General features: G+C 40.1%; 1 protein-coding gene across 6 annotated transcripts in view; it reads right to left on the bottom strand.

Annotated features, from left to right (window-relative positions):
- Nucleotides 1-2,022: 2,022 nt before the first annotated feature.
- Nucleotides 2,023-24,463, bottom strand: part of NEDD4 (neural precursor cell expressed, developmentally down-regulated 4, E3 ubiquitin protein ligase) — a 168,644-nt gene continuing 146,203 nt past the window's right edge. For all 6 annotated transcript variants that reach the window (XM_025390430.1, XM_025390431.1, XM_025390429.1 and 3 more), the window contains 12 exons: nt 22,928-22,993; nt 17,228-17,457; nt 15,757-15,878; nt 15,599-15,669; nt 13,684-13,779; nt 13,280-13,353; nt 12,962-13,022; nt 9,301-9,360; nt 9,114-9,221; nt 8,080-8,176; nt 5,621-5,693; nt 2,023-5,081 (listed from right to left, as the gene is read on the bottom strand). In XM_025390430.1, the coding sequence (XP_025246215.1) occupies nt 4,979-5,081; nt 5,621-5,693; nt 8,080-8,176; nt 9,114-9,221; nt 9,301-9,360; nt 12,962-13,022; nt 13,280-13,353; nt 13,684-13,779; nt 15,599-15,669; nt 15,757-15,878; nt 17,228-17,457; nt 22,928-22,993 (1,161 nt within the window). In that variant the 3' untranslated portion in view covers nt 2,023-4,978. The remainder of the gene's footprint in view (nt 5,082-5,620; nt 5,694-8,079; nt 8,177-9,113; nt 9,222-9,300; nt 9,361-12,961; nt 13,023-13,279; nt 13,354-13,683; nt 13,780-15,598; nt 15,670-15,756; nt 15,879-17,227; nt 17,458-22,927; nt 22,994-24,463) is intronic.

Here is a 24,463-nt window from a genome sequence, read left to right on the forward strand (position 1 = left end):
CTCAGTCTGGTGGCAGAAGAGGGCAGCCAAATGGGAAATCAGAGATTAGAAGCAAGAGAGGCATTGTTGGCTTGAAGAGGGAGAGAGGGCCAATCCATGAGGAATGTCGGTGACGTCCGAAAGTTAAGAGTGCCCCCCAGCTGCCATCCAGCAAGAAAACAAGGACTTCAGACCTGCAGCTACTAGGACCTGGATTCTGCCAATAATAGGAAAGATTGTGGATGCAGGCAATAGCCCCGACACCATGATTTTGGCTTTGAGAGACCCTGAGCAGAGAACCCTAAGCTAAGACCATGTGCACTTGTGACCTACAGAACTCTGAGATCATAAATGGGTATTGTTTTTAGCTGCTAAGTTTATGGCAATTTGTTGTGCAGTCCAAGAAAACGGATACATCTTGGTAATTTGTTGGATTCCATAGCTTTTCTTTGTTGTGGTTCCTAAATCCACTGAGTTTACAAGCTGTGTGGCCTTAGGTGTCTTACTTGTCCTTGAGCCTATAAAACTTGCCTCACTGAGTTTTTATGAAGATTAAATGAGATCCACATAAAGTGTTTACTGCAGAACCCCGCACTCAGCAGGATCTCAATCAAGCTCCCTCTCTGCTTGAATATTTACGTGGTCCCCAATGTCCACCTAAATACAGAGCTCCTGCACATTTTTGCAGTTCCAGGCACACCATACGTGCTCCCAAATGGATTCTATACAAATAGTCTTTTTAAGCTCAAATTCATCCAATATTTGCATTGGGAAATGAACATATGAAAAAGATGGATACAGAATTGTGTTTGTCCTCAAACTGCCCAGAAGTTTGTAGGACAGAATTACGTAAACAAAGAAGCGTAATGCAATGTCTTCTACACTAGTATATACCAACTGCTGAGGCCACAGCACCTTTCCACTGTGTCCAGAAAGTGAAGTCACTTACTCAAGTAGACAAGAGAAGCGAAAGCACTGAGGTGGCACTGAGTCTGCAGTGACTAGGGGCTGGAAGGACTCTGATCCGGAGGGGAACCAAGGGCGCCTGAGTGAGTTATGATGGAAGGTGGAACTGAGACCTTAGGCTGAGGATGGACTGCACTCCATGCCAGCCTCCATGCTAACGGGTTTGTGCTTCATGCTTTTGGCTCTGGGGAGCTCTCAGGTTTTCTGGCGGTACAGTAACCTGATCAAATCTGTGTGCTAAAAAGGAAACACTGGTTGTGATGGAGGTACTGTGTAGGATGCATTGCAGGGGAAGAGATGAGTGGAACAGAAGCAGGAGGCTAGTGTAGTGATAGGCTTTAACTTACAAGGAAAATACACAAAAATCTACTAAGACTCTTCATAGTGAGGTCCTGACATTCTAATATCTCAGTTTAATATCATTTATAAAATAAATATCTGCCGTGATGGACAGCAAAACAAGGACTTCTTGTACAAGTGGGGCATGGTGTGGGTTAGCTGCTGTCCAAGCTGGCTAGAACACGAAGGGTGGAAGCAGAGGGCCATGGCCTGAGCCCCCCGAATTAAAAGCTATGGTCTGGATTGTGGCAGAAACGTGGGGCTGGAACAGCACCTTCCCAGGCTGGCTTGAGTGGGTGGGAGTGGACTCCCTTCTAACTGGGAAACTAATTCTCATGCCTGAGAGGAAGGAGGAAAAGACACTTCATTCTGAATTAACACTCGGAACTCTTTTTCTCATAGAAATGTTATAAATAGTGGTTGGCTACAAGACTGGCTTCTCTGATGAGCAGCAAGGTGCCTGAAATCCAGTCCATTTTTAACTGTTAATTTTATCTTCTGGATATTTCATTAACAACCAGACTTATGCAATATGACTTTTTTGTAAAGTGGAAATTGATTATCTGTGGTTGAGAGTTTATAATCATGTTGGTTCATCAGGTAGTAAGTTTAGGATTGCATTGAGAATTTAACATGTTGCTGTAAGGAACTAGACCAGAAGACATCACCCAGCATACTGACTTGGAAACACTCCTATTTTATAATGAACCACAGCTGTGTTTTTATTTTTATTTTTTTAATCAGAATAAACTTTATTTGTGGATTCAAGATTTTAAAAAGTGATTTTATACTTTAAAGTGTGCAATAAATTTCGATACATCAATCTTGATACATATATTTACCATATCAGAAGATTTTAAAAAGTCAAACAGTTTGTAATCAAAATGAATTGTTTAACTTGATACTTATATGGAATAACTTCAGTATTATAAATAAAAACCTAACACAAACACCATTTAAATTTGAGTTCTGATGAAATGTATTTGTAATACAATTTTATGTTACAATTTTTTAATTAGAGATTGTAGGTTAAAGTTATATGCTTATAATTTCTAGAAACACATGATGTCCTTGCTTTATGAAAATGATCCTACTGACTGTCCAGCAGTAGAATGCATTTGAGACACTTTTCTATATGGGATAAGGGCCTGTGTTGCTTGATACACATTCCTTCCGGACCATGAGCCCCCCAGTGGGAGACGAAGGGGATGAAGGTCTGCAGCTGGGGACTGGTGGCAGTGAGTCTGGTCTCATTAACACCGTGTTCTATGAGTCACAGAATCATCCAAATGAGTATCAGCCAGATAAAAAGAAAGCTTTGTATTTTCTCATGCTTAGATACTTCACAAACATAATATTTAAATAATTGCAGCAAAATCCTTTTTAAACAAAAATAATTTTCACATTCCATTCTACATAATGAGGACATTTCCAAAATGCATTGGCCCACATTACTATTACTTTGCTGATACGAAGAAAATGAATTATGATGGTAAGATCCATATACAGATATACACATGTGTATCTATATTTATTTATATATTTAATATCAGATATGCTCCTACTTCCTTGTCTCTTAGAAGTCACTTTACTTTTAAATGATTCTTTGGGAGTGTGGTCAATTTGCACACCTGACTTGACACAATCTGACGGTCAGCACAAAGCACCTTCTGATTGTGTAACACTTTACAAAGTACTTTTTGCTTTCTCATCTGTCTGGAACTTATGACATTCTGGCATGACATTGAGGGTGGGCATGATTATTCTCATTTGACACACGAAGAAATATGAATCCAGAGAGGTTAAGTAAGCTGCTTCAGTTCACATGGCTGGTGAGAGATCAAACCAGGACTATACCTGGCGCTCATCCTTGACTGCTGGTTGTCAGTGGTGAAGACAAAACGCAGGGTACGTTAATCTGTGAATTGCTTCCCCTAAACCATGCTGATGATGCGGTGTTTGGAAAGCAGAAAGTGGTTTTGCTACTGTCGTATTTCAGATTTCTATCAGGTGCTAATGAGTACTCATCATGTTATACCCCAACAAACTTAAACCAAGAACCAAGGTACTTTTTACAGTTCTCACAGGGTGTATATATATATTTAAGAAGATTCACAACATATATTTACAATTATTCCTAAATCACCAAGATACCATACTGAGAAATGGGTTTAATCTTTTTAAGAGCATTTTCTATATAATCATTCCAATGTAAGGATGAAACAATGTAAGTATGAAATATAAATACAGTCTTGGCATACTTTATCTTTGCAGGTGTGCTGGAACCTAGAACACTTTCCCTTTTGCCTTATTCTGCTTACCCCTACTTTTGATTGTTTTACAAATTCATCGACACATTTGCAAATTCCTTTAGGATCAGGACTCGGCTTCTCTGAAGCTGGCAACTCTTACCCCAGAGCACAGCACAGCGCTATGCACGCAGCATTCAATAAATATTTGATGAACACATGTACATGGTCTTTACGTACTTGAGTTTGGTTAAAGGAAGATGCGAACTGTAGCATTTTGCCTAGAGAGTTCTGGATTTGTAATAAAAACATTGTCTTCAAAGTAAACAGTATTTTTAAAAGGCATAAGAAATAGTAATACATTTAATACAAATTATGCATTATAACAACTCTTTGGTTACTTTAAACAAATCATTTGGTTTTTTTTTTACTAGAGTGATACTAAAAATATAAAAATGCGACTACAGAAATTAGCTTAATCTGTAAACATAATAAACCCTGTAAACATACATTTACTACATAATTGTACAAGTGTAAAGAATGTCTAGTAAAGGCAAGTGCTATCCACTTCATTTAGTTCTTCAAGGCATACTTAGAAATACTGCTCTGTGGATCTTTAATGTTTGAAGAAGGAATTCTTCTAACTACACTAAAATGAAAAAGTGATGACTATGCCAATGGTCAAGAGGATATGCAGGCAAGAGAAAAAGGCTTTAATACTTTTTACCCATTGCAAATATGGATTTGCTTCACATGTCTTATGAACCACCTGTTTAGTAAAAACTGCATATTAACAAAAGCCAAATACTTTGAAAGTGAAGAAGTAAACAGTTTTTCTGTGAGTTGGCTGGAAATATAGGTAACACACTTTCCAAGGTTTTTTTCCAAAAATCTAGGCAGTAAGGTGCGTAAGGCAGGTCTACAAAATAATAAATAGCTGCGAGTAGCACTAAATATATTGTAGTTTACTCAATAGTAAAGTATTTCTTTTTTCAAATTTCAGTTTTCCATCTCAAAATGCATCAAACTTTTCACACATGACACTTATCACAAATATTTCACAGTTATCATCTCAGTAGTTTAAGAAAAAACTGCCTGGCAGATACTATACAAGAGGTAAATGTTAAGGACAAAATTCACTATTTAAGTCATACAGGACTTATATCCTATTGCGTGAACTTTAAAGCCAGGCGTGGTGGTACCTGGCTTTAGGCAGGCACCTAACTCTAAGGACAGAATGAAACAACTGTGTAAATGCAACACATTATTTAAAAGTGATTGAAAATAAGTTGTCATACTATTTCTTCAAATGCTTTTTATATGATTTTCTTCAAGACCTGGGAAGAATCAGTGGCCACGTTTTAGTAGTTCCCTGGAAAATTTTAAGTCAAGATTTTGGTTATAAAACTATGGCAGTGAAAACACTATAGATTGTTATTTGTGATCTAATCAACTCCATCAAAGCCCTGTGTGTTTTCAATTGCCATCTGAAGTTTATCCCATAATTCTTCAAATGATTCATAAGGTGGCAGGTCCAGGCGATTAAAACTGGAAGAAGAGAGAGGAACTGGTTATGAAAGACACTGAAAAAGCAGGTACCACTGAAAGACATTGAAATAGCGTCAAACAGAGCAACGCTGCTATTCATGATGAGGATGTGCCACCACCACCAAAATACGTCTTTTCACCAGGGGTAGAAGTAAGATGTAGGACTGGGTTCTGGACATGGATACTCTGCATGACTCCTTGTGGAGTCCTGCCCCCACCACATCTTCCAAATGTCTGAGTTCCTCTTTCATTTCAACCTCCAAAATGGAATGTTCTAGCCCCTCTTGGGATAGCCCATCATTCAGCACTCAGTTTAGATGGATCTCTCTGATCTTCAGCTACCTGGACTTCAAGCCCGGGCTGACTTGGTAACAAAACACATGTTCGTTGGGTTAGTGTCACCAACTCCTCCTTACCCCTAATCCATACCGGCCACCGACATAACACAGAGGAGACTAGCCCTGCTGTAGCTAGACTAACAGTCAGAGGAACCTCACTCTCTGAGGCTTCGTTCTATCAAGGTCCAAACAACTGCTTACCAGGTATGAGCTCTTGGCAGCTTTTCAGGAGTACCCCACTGTTCGACTGTAAATGACTGTGGTCCGTTTGAACCTATAAGGAAGAATTTATTTGGTTTCATTTACTCTCTACAGGGATCTTCAGGCATATCAAAACTTTTTCTAGTGTAGAACCTACACACACAGGGAACTAATCTGGTTTATTTACTTATTTATATTTTAGAGATGGGGTATCCCTCTGTCACCCAGGCTGGAGTGCAAGGGTATGATTCAAGCTCACTATAGCCTCAAGCTCCTGCGCTCAAGTGATCCTCTTGCTTTAGCCTCCTGAGTAGCCAGGACTACAGGTGTGCACCACCATGCCTGGCTAACTTTTAAAAAAATTCACTTTGTAGAGATGGGGGTCTCACTATGTTGCCCAGGCTGGTCTTGAACTCCTGGCCACAAGCCATTCACTCTTGTCACCCAGGCTGAAGTACAATGGCGTGATCTCGGCTCACTGCAACCTCCGCCTCCTAGGTGCAAATGATTCTTGTGCCTCAGCCTCCCAAGTAGCTGGGATTCCAGGTGCGTGCCACCACACCCAGCTAATTTTTGTATTTTTAGTAGACACGGGGTTTCACCATGTTGGCCAGGCTGGTCTTGAACGCCTGACCTCAGGTGATCTGCCTGCTTCAGCCTCCCAAAATGTTGGGATTACAGGCATGAGCTACTGCACCTAGCCAACTTAACATACTTTTTATTGGCTATCTAATATTGTAATTTTAACATTTTGAAACAACTTATTTCTATAAATACATAAGAATTTGACTTTATATTCTAACACAAACAACTCTGGCTCTATGTGTGGCATATCTGCCCCAAATTTCAAACAGTGCATGAAATCAGTGGATGGTTATAGGGCTGGGTTACATAAAAGAGGGAAGAGAGGCCAGAGATGGAAAGGGGCATTTGTTTGCCCTGCCTTTATTTTTCACTACCAACTGGTTAAGGCAGAGAAGAGAGAGGAAGGGGAATCAGGTGAAACCACGAAAAAGAAAGAGGCTATGAAGTCCAATTAGGCAAAGAATGACTGAATTGGTCAGTGACAAAGCTAACCACTTTTGAGTGGTTACTCTAGGTAGAGAAGTAGCAGCTGCTTGATCAGTTCTGCAAACACACATTAATGAGGCTTGGCAAGCTGACCAGATTTGCCATGAAGAAAGGGTTTAGCTATCCCATCAGATGGTCAGCTTCTATTTGCACAACAAATTCAGCTTAGCGATTTCCTAGGCAGCAGTCCCGACTTCTAATCCCCAGGACAATCCTAATCTTACTCGTTGTTCTGAGTAGGGCTCCCACTTCAGCTACATCCTTTCTAAAAGATTTATTCTTGGATTCTTGGTATCCTTAAAAGCAAGTAAATATCATTCCAATAAACAGAATATGAATCAATGTGAGAAAAGTTGCTGCAATCTACATCAGAAACGGCACTTTTAAACAAAACACACCTCCAGTTTTGTACATCAACTGAAAAATAATTTGATAGAATACACAGAATCTTACTTTACTGAAAACTGCATTAACTATTCTAAAAATCAAGAAATATGGGCACTCTTCTCCCCAGTCCCGGTGCTCCCCCCAGGAAATGAAAAATAGTAGCCTAATGAGATTCTCTACCCCTATCTTGAAAGGCAAAAAAAAAAAAAAAAAGATTTCATGATCAAATAAGTTTGGGAAACAATGCTTTTGTTTTCTTCTAACAGTAAAGGTTCTACACAAGTCCTGAAGAAATCCATTTAACTTTGTTTAGTCCAGCATTTCCCTAAAGGTATTCAACTTGAATACACTTAGTGACATTCTGTGAAACTTCAAATGCTATCCTGAACTATCACATGAGAAGTAATGCTTTTTCTTTTTTTTTGAGACAGGGTCTCAGTCTGTTACCCAGGCTGAACTACAGTGGTGCAATCTCGGCTCACTGCAACCTCCGCCTCCCGGGTTCAAGCAATTCTCCTGCCTCAGCCTCCCGAGTAGCTGGGACTACAGGCGCACACCACCAAGCTCAGCTAATATTTGTATTTCTGGGTAGAGACGGGGTTTCACTGTGTTGGCCAGGCTCGTCTTGAACTCCTGACCTCAAGTAATCTGCCTGCCTCAGCCTCCCAAAGTGCTGGGATTACAGGTGTGAGCCACCCCTCCCAGCCAAGGTAATGCTTTTTCTGTAACTGACGCACACGGGGCATAGAATCTGAAGTTAAAGAAGGGAAAGTGACTCAAGTCATTTGATGTTTCCAGTTTTCCCCTTTATTATCTGATTCGAAGGTGTAAATATATTTTAGCCTACTCCAGTGTCTCTAATGATATCACTTTCAAAATCTTAATTCTTTTTAAAATTAAGCTAAATGTTAGTAAATGATGGAAGCGTGAGGATTCATCAGCCATGAAAAAGACAATAGGCATCACTCCATTTTTTTTAATGATCTATGGAAAATCCTTACCATATAGTTCAGCAAATCCATTCATAGGCACCCGAGATGTGCCAGTGACAAACTGAAGTAATCTTATTCTTTTTTCTGAATCCATCATTAAAACAGCCTGAATAAGATAAAAACATCATTTAGGGAACAGCACTGGGAAAAAGGTAAACAAATTATCCTGAAACATAAGCTATCAGAATTTAGCTAGAATATTAACAATCCCTTACTAGATGTGGATGTTTCTTTTAGTTAAATTTTTATTTATGGGTGGGTTATAAAGTTCTTGAAAACTTTATTTGTAAGGCTACATGGCAACTTTTTAGAATGGGATTATAACCTAATGAAGTAACAAAATTTCTCTTGAGATATGACTCATGACTTTTAAAACTTATATGCTGGGCGCAGTGGCTCATGCCTATAATCCCAGCACTTTGGGAGGCTGAGGTGGGCGGATCACTTGAGGTCAGGAGTTTGAGACCAGCCTGGCCAATATGGTGAAACCCGTCTCTACTAAAAATACAAAAAAATTAACCAGGCATGGTGGTGCATGCTTGTAATCCCAGCTACTCGGGAAGCTGAGGCAAGAGAATTGCTTGAACATGGGAGGCGGAGGTGGCAGTGAGCTGAGATAGCACCATTGCACTCCAGCCTGGGAGACAGAGCGAGACTCCATCTCAAAAAACACATTATATTAATATTATTGAATGGCATACACATTTCTCTATGAGACATTTTAAAAGAGCCACTCAGGAGTCCCTAGGAATACCCTGTAGGTTATTACAAGTTCTTTCAGAGTCCCTACTTTAGTAGAAAACTAAGTGCCTGTCTCAGCCTGTCATTCCACTTACTACCTTCTGAACATTTTACTTACCTAGTAATAGTTATAGACCCAGAAGGTGCATGTATACGGTACAAAATCAAAGATCATTTTTGCTAGTCTGTATATTTTTCTGTGTCAGTTAAATGTAATCCACCAGTATAGTTAATCAAGAGTTGACTTAAATATGATTCAATCTATCAAAAAGTAATTTACGAAAATAGAAGTTTCAAATTACCTTCCAAAACCACTGTATAACCTGATGATTTGCACTGTAGCCATTTTTATACTTTGTATGTTCCCTCCAGTCATTCACATCGACATCTCCCAGTCCACACATAAGAAGCTACGTAAGAAATGTCAAATTATAAACAAGGAAAATAATGGGTTCAAAATTTGTTTCAACGTAAAATATTATGTCTTACCTCTAGTTCATTTTCATCAAAAATTTTGATGAGATCCTGTGGTATTAGTTCAAAGAATCCCTAGAAAAAAGATGTATTTAAAAACCTGATGGGCAGGGCAATGGCCTTCCCTATGCTTCAGCTTCCGGGTGCCACTGGAGGAATCCCACAGACACACAAGTTTCTACCGCTACACAATCACGGGCTCTTCACTGAGATCTCAATATTGGCCAGAAAATGTACATGTGCACAGTCTGTTCTCTCATTTATTCCTCAAAGTGGCTATTTTTAAAACTTCCTGTGGCCAGGTGCGGTGGCTCATGCCTGTAATCCTAGCACTTTGGGAGGCTGAGGTGGGCGGACTGCTTGACTCAAGGAATTTGAGACTAGCCTGGGAAACATGGTGAAACACCGTCTCCACAAAAAAATACAAAAATTAGCTAGGCATGGTGGTGTAAACCTGTAGTCCCAGCTACTGGGGAGGCTGAGGTATTCCAGCCTCGGCGACAAAGTGAGATCCTGTCTCAAAACAACAAGAACAACAACAAAAAACAAATTTGCCATCCTTCTCAAGCCTCCACATCACCCCTTCTTTACCGTAGGTAAGTGTAAGTTCTATTTGAGGGAAAACAGAGGCAATTATGCATGACGGAACTCCCTCAAGCTTCTGCATCCCTGTGTCCCAACCATCACCAACACCCATCATGGCCTCCTTCCCGCCGTGGTGGAAGACAGAAGGGCCACCTCTTCTTTCAGGCTAGGCCTGCACCTGTGCTTCACCTGCTCCTCAGGGAGGTCATCTCACTAGATCTCTTTCTCTTTATTGGCTCACTCTGTATGCATTTAAATGTGCTCAAGTCATATCTACCTTTAAAGCAAACAAACAAACAAACAAAAAAACAAAAACAAAACTAATGACCCTCTTTTTCCCTTCACAGGCAAGTTCTTGACAGTGTTATGCACTTAGCATATCCATTCACTTACCTCCCATCTAACACTCAACCCACTGCAATCGGACTTCTACACTACAGCTTCCTTGAAATTGTTCTGGAAAAAGTCAAAGACGGCTTTGCAGCTATATCTAATAAACACATTCAATTCCTTATCATATTTGACTTCTTTGCAGTATGATATGATTAAAACCATCTTTGCTATTGAAACTCTCTCTGCTCTTGATATCTTTCTGTCTGCCTTTGTTATTTTCCTTATTTCCTTTACAGTCTCCTGTTTTTTGTTTTTCTTTTCTTTTTTCTCCCATGCCCTAACCTGTCCATTCATAAACCATCCATTCAAAATAACAGTTAAGATGCTGGTGTTCCCAGTTCACTCTCCACATGTCAGGCCATCCACTTTCACTGCCCTTTCACATTTTCCATCGTATTGAGTTCGCAGCTTCACTACACGTAGGCAAATGAGCCCCAAATCCATACATCTCTATCCTTGAAGTCTCCCTTTCTGAATGCCATTCAAATGCACATGAAGCTCTGACCACCACCACTATCTTCATTCCCTTCCCACTCCTGTCTCAACTCCCTCACCATTCCCTTAATTCCTTACCATTTCTCACCAAGATTATGTAGCCCTTTCCCAGCTCTGCTGGGAAGTCTCTGCTGCTAGTCTTGCTCTCCTCTAACTTGCTCTACATGGCACTTCCAGAATGATCTAAAACATAAATTGAATCTTGGTGTCTTACTGGTTAATAGCCTTTAATGCTACCTTCCTTCCCCCTCACTGAAATTCAGAGAAAACTCCAAACTCTACCGCTTCACACACAGGCCCTGTATAAGCTGGTCTGTTAGCTCTGCAGGCTGACTGTTTCCCTCTTGCATTCTCTCACCCAGCATACTCAACTGCCTGTGGGTACAGCCTACCTTACTGCCAGACTTCACATACGCTGCTCCTGCTGCCTAGAACTGCATTTCCCTCTTCTCCATGGTTGGCCAATCCCTCTAGTCCTTCTTTGTCCCTTCCTTTGCCCCTTCCTGGTTTGCACTCTTCTCTGCTCACCTAGCACTTTATGCTTGCCTCTGTTCATTTCTCTCTTTACATCATACATCCCTTAAGAGCAGGAGTTATGTCTTTTGGCCTGGTACAGCACCATACACATAGTACTCAATACGGAATTTATGAAAAAGTATGTGATACACACACACACACACACTTTAGAGACAAGGTTTCACTCTGTAGCCTAGACTGGAGTGCAGTGGTGCCATCATAGCTCATAGCTCACTGCAGCCTCGACTTCCAAGGCTCAAGTGATTCTCTAGCCTTAGCCTCCCAAGTAGCTGTGACCATACGCACATGCCATGACACCAAGCTCATTTTTTTTTTTTTAGATGAAGTCTCGCTCCATTGCCCAGGCTGGAGTGCAGTGGCATGATCTCAGCTCAGTGCAACCTCTGCCTCTCGGGTTCAAGCAATTCCCCTGCCTCAGCCTCCCGAGTAGCTGGGACTGCAGGTGCACGCCACCACGTCCGACTAATTTCTTTGTATTTTTAGTAGAGATGGGGTTTCACCATGTTGGCCAGACTGGTCTCAAACTCCTGACCTCAGGCAATCCACCAGCCTCGGCCTCCCAAAGTGCTGGGATTACAGGCATGAGCCACTGTGCCCAGCCTAATTTTTAATTTTTTATAGAGATAAGGTCTCCCTATATTGTCCATGCTGGTCTCAAACTCTGGGCTCAAGCAGTCCTCCCGCCTCATCCTCCTCAAGTGTTGGGATTATAGGCATAAACCACCACGCCCAGCCAGATACTTATTTAACAGAAGATTGTAAATTATCTTAAGAAATGAGTGCTCTGACAATCTGTCTACCAATTGGGGAAATTTTAAGTAACTTACTAATTTATATTCTGAATAAAATATAGCCACAAAGAAAGGCAGCTATATGTTTTCACATGTAAATATCCCCAATAAATATCTGATAAAAGAAGAAAGTAGGCCGAGTGCGGTGGCTTATGCCTATAATCCCAGCACTTTGGGAGGCCAAGGCGGGTGGATCACTTGAGGTCCGGAGTTCGAGATCAGTTTGACCAACATGGTGAAACCCTGTGTGTACTAAAAATTCAAAAATTAGCTGGGCGTGGTGGCGGGCACCTGTAATCCCAGCTACTCGGGAGGCTGAGGCAGGAGAATTGCTTGAAGCTGGGAGGTACAGGTTGCAGTGAGCCGAGATCAGGCCGCTGCATTTCAATCTGGGTGACAGAGTGAGACTCTGTCTCAAAAAAAAAAAAGTAGAAAGTAAGTCACAAAACAAAATGTCTAAGGTGATCCTATTTAGAAAAACAGACAATATGTTATACTATGCCTAAAGCACTCTTGTTCTTTTGCTGTCCTAAGGTGAAGGGAATGAAATAGGGAAAAGGCTTGGGGGAAAGGGGACCTGTCAATGTTTATTGTCTAGACTTCTTGAATGACTGAATGAAATATTTAGTTAATATAAAAATATAATTTAGAATGATTTCACAAAACAAGCCATACACTTATTTTTCTCAGATATGATGAGGCCCAATATTTGAAACTTATGGGTGCAGCACACCAACATGGCACATGTATACACATGTAACAAACCTGCACATTGTGCACATGTACCCTGGAACTTACAGTATAATAATTAAAAAAAAGAAACTTATGGGTTATACTATGAAATTACGGAAGAGCAAATAAAAGAAAACGAATACCTCTTTAAAAGCAGCCATTTGCTTCTGGATTCGGTTTACAAATCGCCATTGTATTACAAGACTAAAAAGAAACAACATTTCATTTTCACGTGAACCAAGACAAAATTCTGAGTCACAATAATTCTAGTTAGAAACAAAAACTAAAGGCTAGCTGAGCCCAATGCAAAGGCTGAATATGAGTGCTCGCTACTGCATTGTGATAGAGAAAAAGAACACTGAGATTCTGGCCAAGGGGACAGAAAAAGATGGTAAGCGGAGTCTTTTTGGAGTAAAGTACAAAATTATGTCCCATAAAATAATTATTAACAAAATACTTACTAAATATATTCCTTTTTGTTCTTATTGGTGACAACTATTTCTGATCCACCATTTTTCAGCTCATGTTGGTGTGTCTAAAATTAAACACAATAACTTGATATATGTTATTTTACTGAGAAAAATTTAAAAAGTATACATATTGTAGTTATACAAGAAACCTGGTGTTTTAAATTAAGTCCAGTCACAAGTTAAAAGCTAAGAAAACTTAAAATATTAGTTTTACTAAAATAAATATGGAATGAGTCAAATGTTAAAGAAAGCACAAATTCTTGCTGAGAGACAGTTTTTGTTACTGGAAAATAAATGTAAAAACAGAGCCTAGGAATGTATTCAGTGTACATATTAACATCTATACATTTGTTTCACAATTTATGTGCCATTTTAACTGATCAAAATTAACAAACCTGTCCGAAAAGTTCTTCATCTATGATAAACCTGAGGTCCAATTCTGTTGGGTCATTTTCAAGAATCCATCTTAGGGAATTGTAATATTCACTATCCTAGATGGGAAAAATTACGTATTTAAAATTTGTACATATAACACACCTGAAATTGCAAAAAAACAATATGTAGAGGGGCTGAGTAATTGGGTAAAAGATGAGAGGTCAGATGGACATCCTTTACTTACACACATAAACAAAAATGTATGTGTGTATGTGTGTGTATTACAAAAAGAGATGGATGACAGGTAAGGGCAAGAGTAAAAATGCACCAGTCAATCAATCAATCAAGTGGTGCCTACTTAAAAGTTCAGAATCTATGTTTATGTGGAAGCAGTGGAGGTACAGATTGTATCATCCAGTTAAAGGAATGAATACAGAAGTTTTCAGATAAAACCTAACTTTTGGCTTTGGATATCCAGGAGCACTTAGCACATTCCTCATATGCCTACGTGACTATAATGTTTTATTTTTATTTTTTAATTTAATTTTTTTTTTTTTTGAGACAGGGTCTTGCTCTGTCCCTCAGGTTGGAGTGCAGTGGGGTGATTGTGGCTCACTGCAGCCTCGACCTCCTTGGCTCAAGTGATTGTCCTACTTCAGCCTCCTGAGTAGCCGGGACTACAGGCATGCACCACGACACCTGGCTAATTTTTGTATTTTTTGTAGAGACAGGCTATCACCATGTTGGCCAGGCTGGTCTCAAACTCTTGACCTCAAGTTCCACATGCCTCAGCCTCCCAAAGTGCTGGGATTACAGTTGCGCACCCCTGTGTCCGGCACTGTGTGTGAAATGTTTAAGTAGCTATGAGGAGGCCATTGTTTATACCCAGCCCGAGTTAAAGAAAAATCTCTAAATAAATATAGAGGCTCCATGAACCAACTCAAATAACTGTGCAATCTTACGATTTATAAAGAAGCACACTGTTTGTGCTGTTAATATGTAATAAGAAAATAAAAAATGAACTTGGTACTAAGGAAGATGTCCTAGAATTCATGTGTACACATATTGTGTGAGGCTATTCAGCAGCACAGGAAACAACATGGCTACAGTCAGGGGTTTAATCCTTGGGCTTCTGTTTTTTTCTAGGAGCCTAACCATAATGCTTTGCCTTTCGACTGCCATTTAAAAAATATACACCATATGGTCGGGCGCAGTGGCTCACGCCTGTAATCCCAGCACTTTGGGAGGCCAAGGCGGGTGGATCATGGGGTCAAAAGATGGAGACCATCCTGGCGAACACGAAACCCCGTCTCTACTAAAAATACAAAAATTAGCTGGGCGAGGTGGCGCGCACCCATAGTCCCAGCTACTCGGGAGGCTGAGGCAGAGAATTGCTTGAACCTGGGAAGCGGAGGTTGCAGTGAGCCGAGATCACGCCACTGCACTCCAGCTTGGCAACACAGCGAGACTCTGTCTAAAAAAAAAAAAAAAAAAAAAATATATATATATATATACACACACACACACACACACGCAATATTCATCATAAAAGATCGTAATGCAAATACTGATTCCAAAGACACATAACTTGTACAACCTATTGAAGTATTTAGTGGGATGTTTACTGTTATCTATAACTTACTCTGAAATGCATGAAGAAACTAAGATAGGCTGATGGATAGACAGATAGGTATGTGATACAGTAAATCTAGAAAAAACCAATTGTGAGTAATGCATATACAAGTGTGCGGTGTAAAATACTTCCATCTTTATTAAACGTTAGAAAATTTTCATAATAAAATGTTGAGGAAAAAATTAATTTGTATTTTGAAACATAATATATTAATTTCCATGTCATTAAAAGCAAATTCCTCAAAATGTTCAAGTTACTTATTAAATTATACTTTGTCTAAACTATAAGTGAAAAAGACATACCACAGATTCCATATCATGAAGGGTTATTGGTTTGTGAAGCATCATCTTGTAAAATGGGCGGATGAAAAAACCTTGCAAAAAACCAAATACATTTAGGATGATTACCAAGTGAAAGACAACAGGTAATTACATTGTAAAAGTTTATACTTAATACTAACCATCCAACAGTTTGCCATGATAAACTGCCATTCCAGCTACCCGACCAATAAACTTGAAGTAAGAGAGGTGATCTTCATTACACAATCCAGAGTTTGGATTTATCTGTAGGGTATAATTGTCCCTGTAAAGACAACCCCATTTAAATACTTCATTTGAAACACTTGAATATGACAAATAATTATAAATAATCTTCCTCTTTTAAGAGTTGTTTACTACTGTTAGAACCACATTCCTCCACTGAATTTAATGGTTTTAAAAATAGTAATTTCTGTCAAAAAGTGGAAATAACCCAAATGTCCTTTGGCAGATGAATGCATAAACAAAGTTTTGTTTGTTTGTTTGTTTTCGAGATGGAGTCTTGCTCTGTTCCCCAGGCTGGAGTGCAATGACATGGTCTCAGCTCACCGCAACCTCCGCCTCCCAGGTTCAAGTGATTCCCCTGTCTCAGCCTCCCAAGTAGCTGGGATTAGAGGTGCCCGCCACCATGCCTGGTTAATTTTTGTATTTTTAGTAGAGACAGGGTTTCACTATGTTGGCCAGGCTTGTCTTGAACTCCTGGCCTTGTGATCCACTTGCCTCGGCCTCCCAAAGTGCTAGGATTACAGGTGTGAGCCACCGTGCCTGGCCTAAACAAAGCATTATATGCAAAAATAATGGAATATTATTCAGCCTTAAAAAGGAAGGACATTCTGATACAATGCTACAACATGGATGAACCCTGAAGACATCATGCCAAGTGAAATGAGCTGGTCACAAAAAGACAAATATTGAATGATTCCACTTATGTGAGGTACCCAGAGGAGTCAAATTTACAGGGACAGAAAGCAGAATGGTGGCTGCCAGGGAATGGGGAGCAAGTGCTTACTGGGTACGGAGTTTCATTTTGGGAAGATGAAAAAGTTCTAGAGTTGGATGGTGGTGATGGCAGCACAACAATGTGAATGTATGCAATGACTCAAAATGGTATATTTAAAATGGTTAAAACAGTAATTTTTTTTTTTTTTGAGACGGAGTCTCGCACTGTCACCCGGGCTGAAATGCAGTGATGCGATCTCGGCTCACTGCAAGCTCTGCCTCCCAGGTTCATGCCATTCTCCTGCCTCAGCCTCCCAAATAGCTGGGACTACAGGTGCCCGCCACCACGCCCGGCTAATTTTTTTTGTATTTGTAGTAGAGATGGGGTTTCACTGTGTTAGCCAGGATGGTCTCGATCTCCTGACCTCGTGATCCACCTGCCTTGGCCTCCCAAAGTGCTGGGATTACAGGCGTGAGCCACCACACCTGGCCTAAAACGGTAAATTTTATGTAATGTGTATTTCACCACAACTTTTAAAAAAGTCACTTCTGAAGCAACATTAGTTAAAATTGCCCTTTTCTGGCATGACATATATTTTCCTTGTATCATTTGACTCTTACTTTTAAAGCAGTGATTTTTCTTTTTCTGCCTATAATCATTGTAAAGGTACTTACGTAGCAGAATATTCAAACAACCCATAATAAGGGTTAAACATTTCCTTTGAGATCAGAAAGAACCATTCTCTGGCGACTCCTCCATAATCCAATCCCTTTTCACCATCAAACTCAATCCACAGTCGAGCCTTGAGGAAGTCTGCCCTCTTGACACCCATAATTCTCCGGTAAGAGTCCTCAAGAACAGTTGCTCGGCGAAGTTTCATTTCAAATTTGTTTGGAATGTCATTCTGAAAATCCAGAGGAGAGACTTACTGTTTAAATCAGTTCAACATAATCACAAACCTCTCTCTCATAAAGTTATAACATTCCCTCTACACCCTGTGTCCAAGTCTCTTTTTCCTTACATAATATACTCAGGGAAAACACAACTAGGTATATTGTCTTGGTTTCCTCTATGGTATGAGAGAGTTCCTGCATTTTCTCTAATTACTTAGTAATATAGGCTTCTTTATATCTGAGGAAGCTTTTTGGTTTTTGGAGACAGCTCTGTAATCCAGGCTGGAGTACAGTGGCGTGAACATGGCTTACTGCAGCCTTGACCTCATGGGCTCAAGTGATCCTCTTGCCTCCGCTTCCTAAGTAACTGGACCATAGGCGCGTGCCATCATGTCTGGCTAATTTTTTAAGTTTCTGAGGTCTTGCCATCTTGCCCAGGCTGGTCTCTCATACTCCTAAGTTCAAGCAATCCTCCCGCTTTGGCCTCCCAAAGTGCTGAGATTACAGGCATGAGCCATGGCACCCAGCCTAAAGAAGCTATTGATGGTGATGGTAATGCCCCCATGAAGGCATTTCATTAACAGTCCGTTTCATATTAAGTTCCAATGAACACCGTTCTGTGACCTGTAGGATAGCCACTGCCTGCTAGCTGTTGCCTGCCTGTCTGTTCAGGGTCTTCCCTACCTCTTCTTTCCTCCCTGGAGTCTATCTTCCTTCACTCATTAACAGATGGTGACATTTACAGACTGTGCCAGTGATATGTTTTGGCTGTGATCCTACCCAAATCTCATCTTGAATTGTAACTCCCACAATTCCCATGTGTCGTGGGAAGAACCCGGTGGGAGGTGATTGAATTATGGGGGCGGGTCTTTCCCGCACTGTTCTCGTGATAGTGAATGGGTCTCATGAAATCTAATGGTTTCTATGCACAAGCTCTCTCTTTGCCTGCTGCCATCCACGTAAGATGTGACTTGCTCCTCCTTGCCTTCTGCCATGATTGTGAGGCCTCCCTAGCCATGTGGAACTGTAGGTCCAATAAACCTCTTTCTTTTGTAAATTGCCTGGTCTCGGGTATGTCTTTATCAGCAGCGTGAAAACGGACTAATACAGCCAGGCATGGGTCCCCTGGAATGGTAGGTTAACTCATTTAACTTTAAAACAACACTATGCAAAAGCTATTCTTATTGTCTTCATTTTACATATAAAACTGAAGAAGACAACTTAAGAAAGTGTTAGCTCCTGAGTCTGTACTCTTAATTAATGGAGCTACATTGCCTCACTAATCTTTTGTACATTCTTTGCTTATGTGACAAATGTACACAACTATGCTTTAGAGGCAGACCTTTTTGTACATTTTACAAAAGATATATCTAAATATTTTATTCCTCAGTACTTCGTGGGCGAATTTCCACGGGAAACCAGTAAGAGAAAACATGCCATCAACATTCTGTCACCTCCAAAAAAGGTTAGCTCTAAGGAAAAAAAATCAATTTCATTCTCTATTTAGGGAAAATGGAAAGCCCTATAGAAACATAATAATATAAGCAGTTGATATAAGCAACATAAGCATGATATGAGCAGTTTCTTGTACTGCTTATGTCACTAAAAAAATGGTAAGCTTGCAGAAAAGTAACTTTAGACTGGATACTAGGGAGCTGGTGCAGGTAAGCATTTATCAAAGGCCTACTCTGGGCCAGGTGGTATTGTAGTAGGGCCAACGATGGGGAATAAAAAGAATAAAAACACAGGGTAAGATGTCGTTGCTTCCTCAAGGAGTTTCTCATCTGGTGCATATGTGAAAAACAAGTGTAAATGCTGCTAATTCTGAGACTTAAAATAGGAGGACAACTGCTGATGATAAGAGATGGAAGCAATGTTCTGCAGGGCATAAAAGACTGAGCTATTGACTTCAAATGAGGCAATCAAGAAGGCTTTGAGAGGAAGTCTTTAGACAGAGAGAAAGGGAGGGAAGGATGGAGGAACAGCATACATGAGGGGTCTGATATATTTAATACCTACAGGGTACAGAAGGAGAAGAAGGGAGAGGAAGGGAAAGAAAGCAGGGATTATAGCTAAAAAAATGTGACAAAGCAGTCTGGGGGCAGAGGGTGGACAGTGTGAATGCAGATGAGAAGAGAGTTTCTGAGTAGGAAAGCCACATGGTCAGATCGCTGGGTTCTCAGAAGCTGAGGGACAGGGTGTAAAGGGTGGTTTTAAGGAGGAGAAACAAGAGGCACACTGGTCAGTTAAAGATCCCTGGAATAGCTCAGTGAGAGAAGACAGAGGGACCTGTGAAGGAGCAATGGTAGTGGAAGAAGAGAGGGTTACCGGAGAAACTTGAGTGTTTGAACTGAGTAGTAGACAAGTGCATGCATTCTGAAATCTGGCCCTGCGTTCAAATCTTGACTCCACCATTCATTAGGAGTGAGACTTTGGACAGGTTACATGTCTTTTCTAAGGATTAATTTCCTCATCCATAAAATAGGGATAATAATAATGATAGCTATCCACATGGAGTTGTTTCAAGACTTAATGGAATAATGCATTAAAAATGCTTACACAGTATCTGGCATATGGTAATTATTAGCCATCATTATTCCTAACTACAAGATGTTGAGAATAAGGAAGAGGAAAAGGTTAAAGACAGTGCATGGCTTTCAAGCACCGGTTTTTAATTTTTCTTTTTTCTTTTTTTTTTGAGACAGAGTACTGCTCTGTCATCCAGGCTGGAGTGCAGTGGCATGATTATAGCTCAGTGCAGCTTTGAACTCCTGAGCTCAAGTAATCCTCCTGCCTCAGCCTCCCAAAGTGCTGGGATTACGGGCATGAGCCACTGCACCTGGTGTTTTTAATATTCTTTCTCTCTGTTTTGGTGCTACACGTTCTTACATTCTAAGTGTTCTGCTCTTTTGCTATGATGTGTCTAGATACAGATTTTATTTTTAAAATATTGCTTGGGCTTTTTTATTAATGTTGAGAATTCATATTCTTATCCTTCTCCTCCTTATGATCTTGGTCCCCTCCTTCTGGAGTGACTTCATGTCCTTTTATTTTATTTTATTTATTATTATTATTTTTTGAGACGAAGTCTCATTCTGTCGCTCAGGCTGGAGTGCAGTGGCGTGATCTCGGCTCACTGCAAGCCCCGCCTTCCGGGTTCATGCCATTCTCCTGTCTCAGCCTCCCAGGTAGCTGGGACTACAGGCGCCTGTCACCTCGCCCGGCTAATTTTTTGTATTTTTAGTAGAGACAGGGTTCCACTGTGTTACCCAGAATGGTCTCAATCTCCTGACCTTGTGATCCGCCCGCTTCGGCCTCCCAAAGTGCTGGGATTAAAGGCGTGAGCCACCATGCCTGGCCGACTTCATGTCTTTTAACCTTTCTTTTATATGTTTATTCCTTTACCTACCTTTGTTGCATTCTGGGTAATTTCCATACAAATTAATTAATTTCTCTCTTAATTCTCTTAGTCACCAATATGATATGTCATGTTGCTTAGGAACATGGGATCTGGAGCTAGACCACTTAGCTTTTCTACTTAATAACCATGGGACTTGATCACATTACCTATTCTCTCTGTGCCTCAGTTTCCTCATCTGTGAAATGTAATAGTAGTCCCTTCCTTACAGAGTTATTGTAGACATTAAATGAATAACATATGTAAACTTCTAAGAAGAATGCCTGGTATGCAGTCAGAGATCAACAAATATAATTGCTTTTATCTTTTTTTTTTTTTAAATTTTGTGGCCTGTAATGGCATTGCCTCCCATCTCCTGCTGCCTGGAAGACATTAATAATTAGATACTACAACATGTTTCAACCACTTAAAGTGGCAAATGGAGAAGCTAGTGCTTCTATTCCTCCAGCATATTCTCATTAAGAATGAAAAGATTAGGCCGGGCGCGGTGGCTCAAGCCTGTAATCCCAGCACTTTGGGAGGCCGAGACGGGCGGATCACGAGGTCAGGAGATCGAGACCATCCTGGCTAACACGGTGAAACCCCGTCTCTACTAAAAAATACAAAAAACTAGCCGGGCGCGGTGGCGGGCGCCTGCAGTCCCAGCTACTCGGGAGGCTGAGGCAGGAGAATGGCGTGAACCCGGGAGGCGGAGCTTGCAGTGAGCTGAGATCCGGCCACTGCACTCCAGCCTGGGCGACAGAGCGAGACTCCGTCTCAAAAAAAAAAAAAAAAAAAAGAATGAAAAGATTTACCAGAACAATGAATCAGCAAACATTTAAAATCCCAAAATCTAGAAGTAGAAAACAAATTTCCAGGGAAATTTTGACACAATGTTATCTTTTCTTTTTTCTTTTTCTTTGAGACAGGGTCTCATTCTGTTGCCCAGGTTGGAGTGCAGTGAAGTGATCTCAGCTCACTGCAACCTCTGCCTCCCGGGTTCAAGTGGTTCTCCTGCCTCAGCCTCCCGAGTAGCCAGGATTACAGGCGTGTAACATCACACCTAGCTAATTTTTGTATTTTTAGTAGAGATGGGGGTTTGACCGTGTTGGCCAGGCTGGTCTGGAACTCCTGACCTCAAGTGATCCACCCGCCTCAACCTCCCAAAGTGCAGGGATTACAGGTGTGAGCCACTGCGCCTGGCCACAAAATTATCTTTAAAAATGAGTTTAGAAAGTTGATGATATTTAAGGATTTTATTAGGGCATAAAATGTTTACACTAAAAAAACTATCATATTTTATTTTTGTTAAAAGTCTGGGTGAAAATCTGAGGTAGCCGACCCACCATCTTGAATCTTTGTGAAAGCCAGCTTCTGGCTTAGAATGCAAGAAAGTATAACCCAATATGGCCACCTAGTGGTAGTATTCCTAAACTGCAGGCAAAGGAGGACAGGATGAGCAAGTAAGAGAGGCATTAAAACTAGTTAAGACACCAACAGAAATGAAATAGATGGCCAGATGATGAGTTTAGTTCCAAACATATTGCATTTGTGGTGATGGGAAAAAGTGTAGTGAACATAACTGATAAGCATATGGAGACAAGTCACAAGAGCACAGTTCCACTCATGATTGTATTTTTAAATTATGCAGAGACATTACATTTGAAGCTGTAGAGAATGAATGACTACCGCTAGAAAACAACAAAGTCATAAAACAAATCCAGACTCCTCCAACAGAGTCAAAGACTATGCCAGAAGATAATTTCCTGAGCCACTCTTGCTCAGGTTCTACAAAGATCAAGCCCCATAAACCCCACAAGGATACATCAGGTTAGAGCTCTGGAAAGCAAACTTTAAATGCCATTTTTCTATATGATAAAATATCTTACAAAATAAAGACATAAAATAATCAGTGGTCTGTAGTGATATATCACAGCTACACAAAAAATAAGCATCCTTTCTCTATGAAAAACTGTTCACTCAAAGTTGTTACAAATATAGAACAAATTATTACTTAAAAAAATTTCCCATTACTTTCCATCTATATATTGATGACTCAAGTATTTATCACAAACATCACTAACCTGCTTCTTCAGCTTTCTTCGGAAGAACTCATACTTTCTTTTGTAATCCCTGGAGTAGGGCACTGCCTTTAGTGGGAAATTTTGGAAAAATAAAGAAGTTTAGGTTGTTTTTATGCTGGAACAATTTTTAAAGTTCCCGGCAGGGTATTTTATGAACATAAGTTAAGGGCATGAAAAGAAAAATATTTGGAAATTAAAGTTTAATTAGAAGAAAAACAAATACAAAACTTTAAAATATTTAATTTCTCTGTTTAAGACAAAATTATATTCAGCAATTCCTATGGCTGTAATTTTCATTATGCAATATTCTCAAAATGCAGCATGCCAGAAATAGGAAATTTCTTCCAGGTAGAGAAATACTAGAAACAAAAATTTCCATTTCTAAAGAGACTTTCAAAGTGATTTCTCCATTAAACAGGCAATGTGAAAAGCGTACTTTTTCCTTGAACTCCAAGGAATTGCCTTTTTGAGCCATTAAAGGACTACATGTTGAGATAGTAAATAGTAATAAAAAAAGGTATCTTCAGTTTTATTTTTATGAATTAGAAAACAAAATCTGAATAAAATGGAAAAAGCAGCTATAAAAAAGGATAATAATTTTCCTATCTGACTACACTTATCATACATGGTAATATTTATACTTAAGTGTGGATATGTCTTACATACTGGGCATTTACAATGATTTCTTTTTCTTTTTTTTTTTTTTTAAATTTATTTATTATTATTATACTTTCAGTTGTAGGGTACATGTGCATAACGTGCAGGTTTGTTACATATGTATACTTGTGCCATGTTGCTGTGCTGCACCCATCAACTCGTCATTTACATCAGGTATAACTCCCAATGCAATCCCTCCCCCCTCCCCCCTCCCCATGATAGGCCCCGGTGTGTGATGTTCCCCTTCCCGAGTCCAAGTGTTCTCATTGTTCAGTTCCCACCTATGAGTGAGAACATGCGGTGTTTGGTTTTGTGTTCTTGTGATAGTTTGCTAAGAATGATGGTTTCCAGCTGCATCCATGTCCCTACAAAGGACACAAACTCATCCTTTTTTATGGCTGCATAGTATTCCATGGTGTATATGTGCCACATTTTCTTAATCCAGTCTGTCACTGATGGACATTTGGGTTGATTCCAAGTCTTTGCTATTGTGAATAGTGCTGCAATAAACATACGTGTGCATGTGTCTTTATAGCAGCATAATTTATAATCCTTTGGGTATATACCCAGTAATGGGATGGGTGGGTCATATGGTACATCTAGTTCTAGATCCTTGAGGAATCGCCATACTGTTTTCCATAATGGTTGAACTAGTCTACAATCCCACCAACAGTGTAAGAGTGTTCCTATTTCTCCACATCCTCTCCAGCACCTGTTGTTTCCTGACTTTTTAATGATCGCCATTCTAACTGGTGTGAGATGGTATCTCATTGTGGTTTTGATTTGCATTTCTCTGATGGCCAGTGATGATGAACATTTTTTCATGTGTCTGTTGGCTGTATGAATGTCTTCTTTTGAGAAATGTCTGTTCATATCCTT

This window comes from Theropithecus gelada, chromosome 7a, assembly GCF_003255815.1.
Source record: "Theropithecus gelada isolate Dixy chromosome 7a, Tgel_1.0, whole genome shotgun sequence".
Classification (NCBI taxonomy): Eukaryota; Metazoa; Chordata; class Mammalia; order Primates; family Cercopithecidae; genus Theropithecus; species Theropithecus gelada.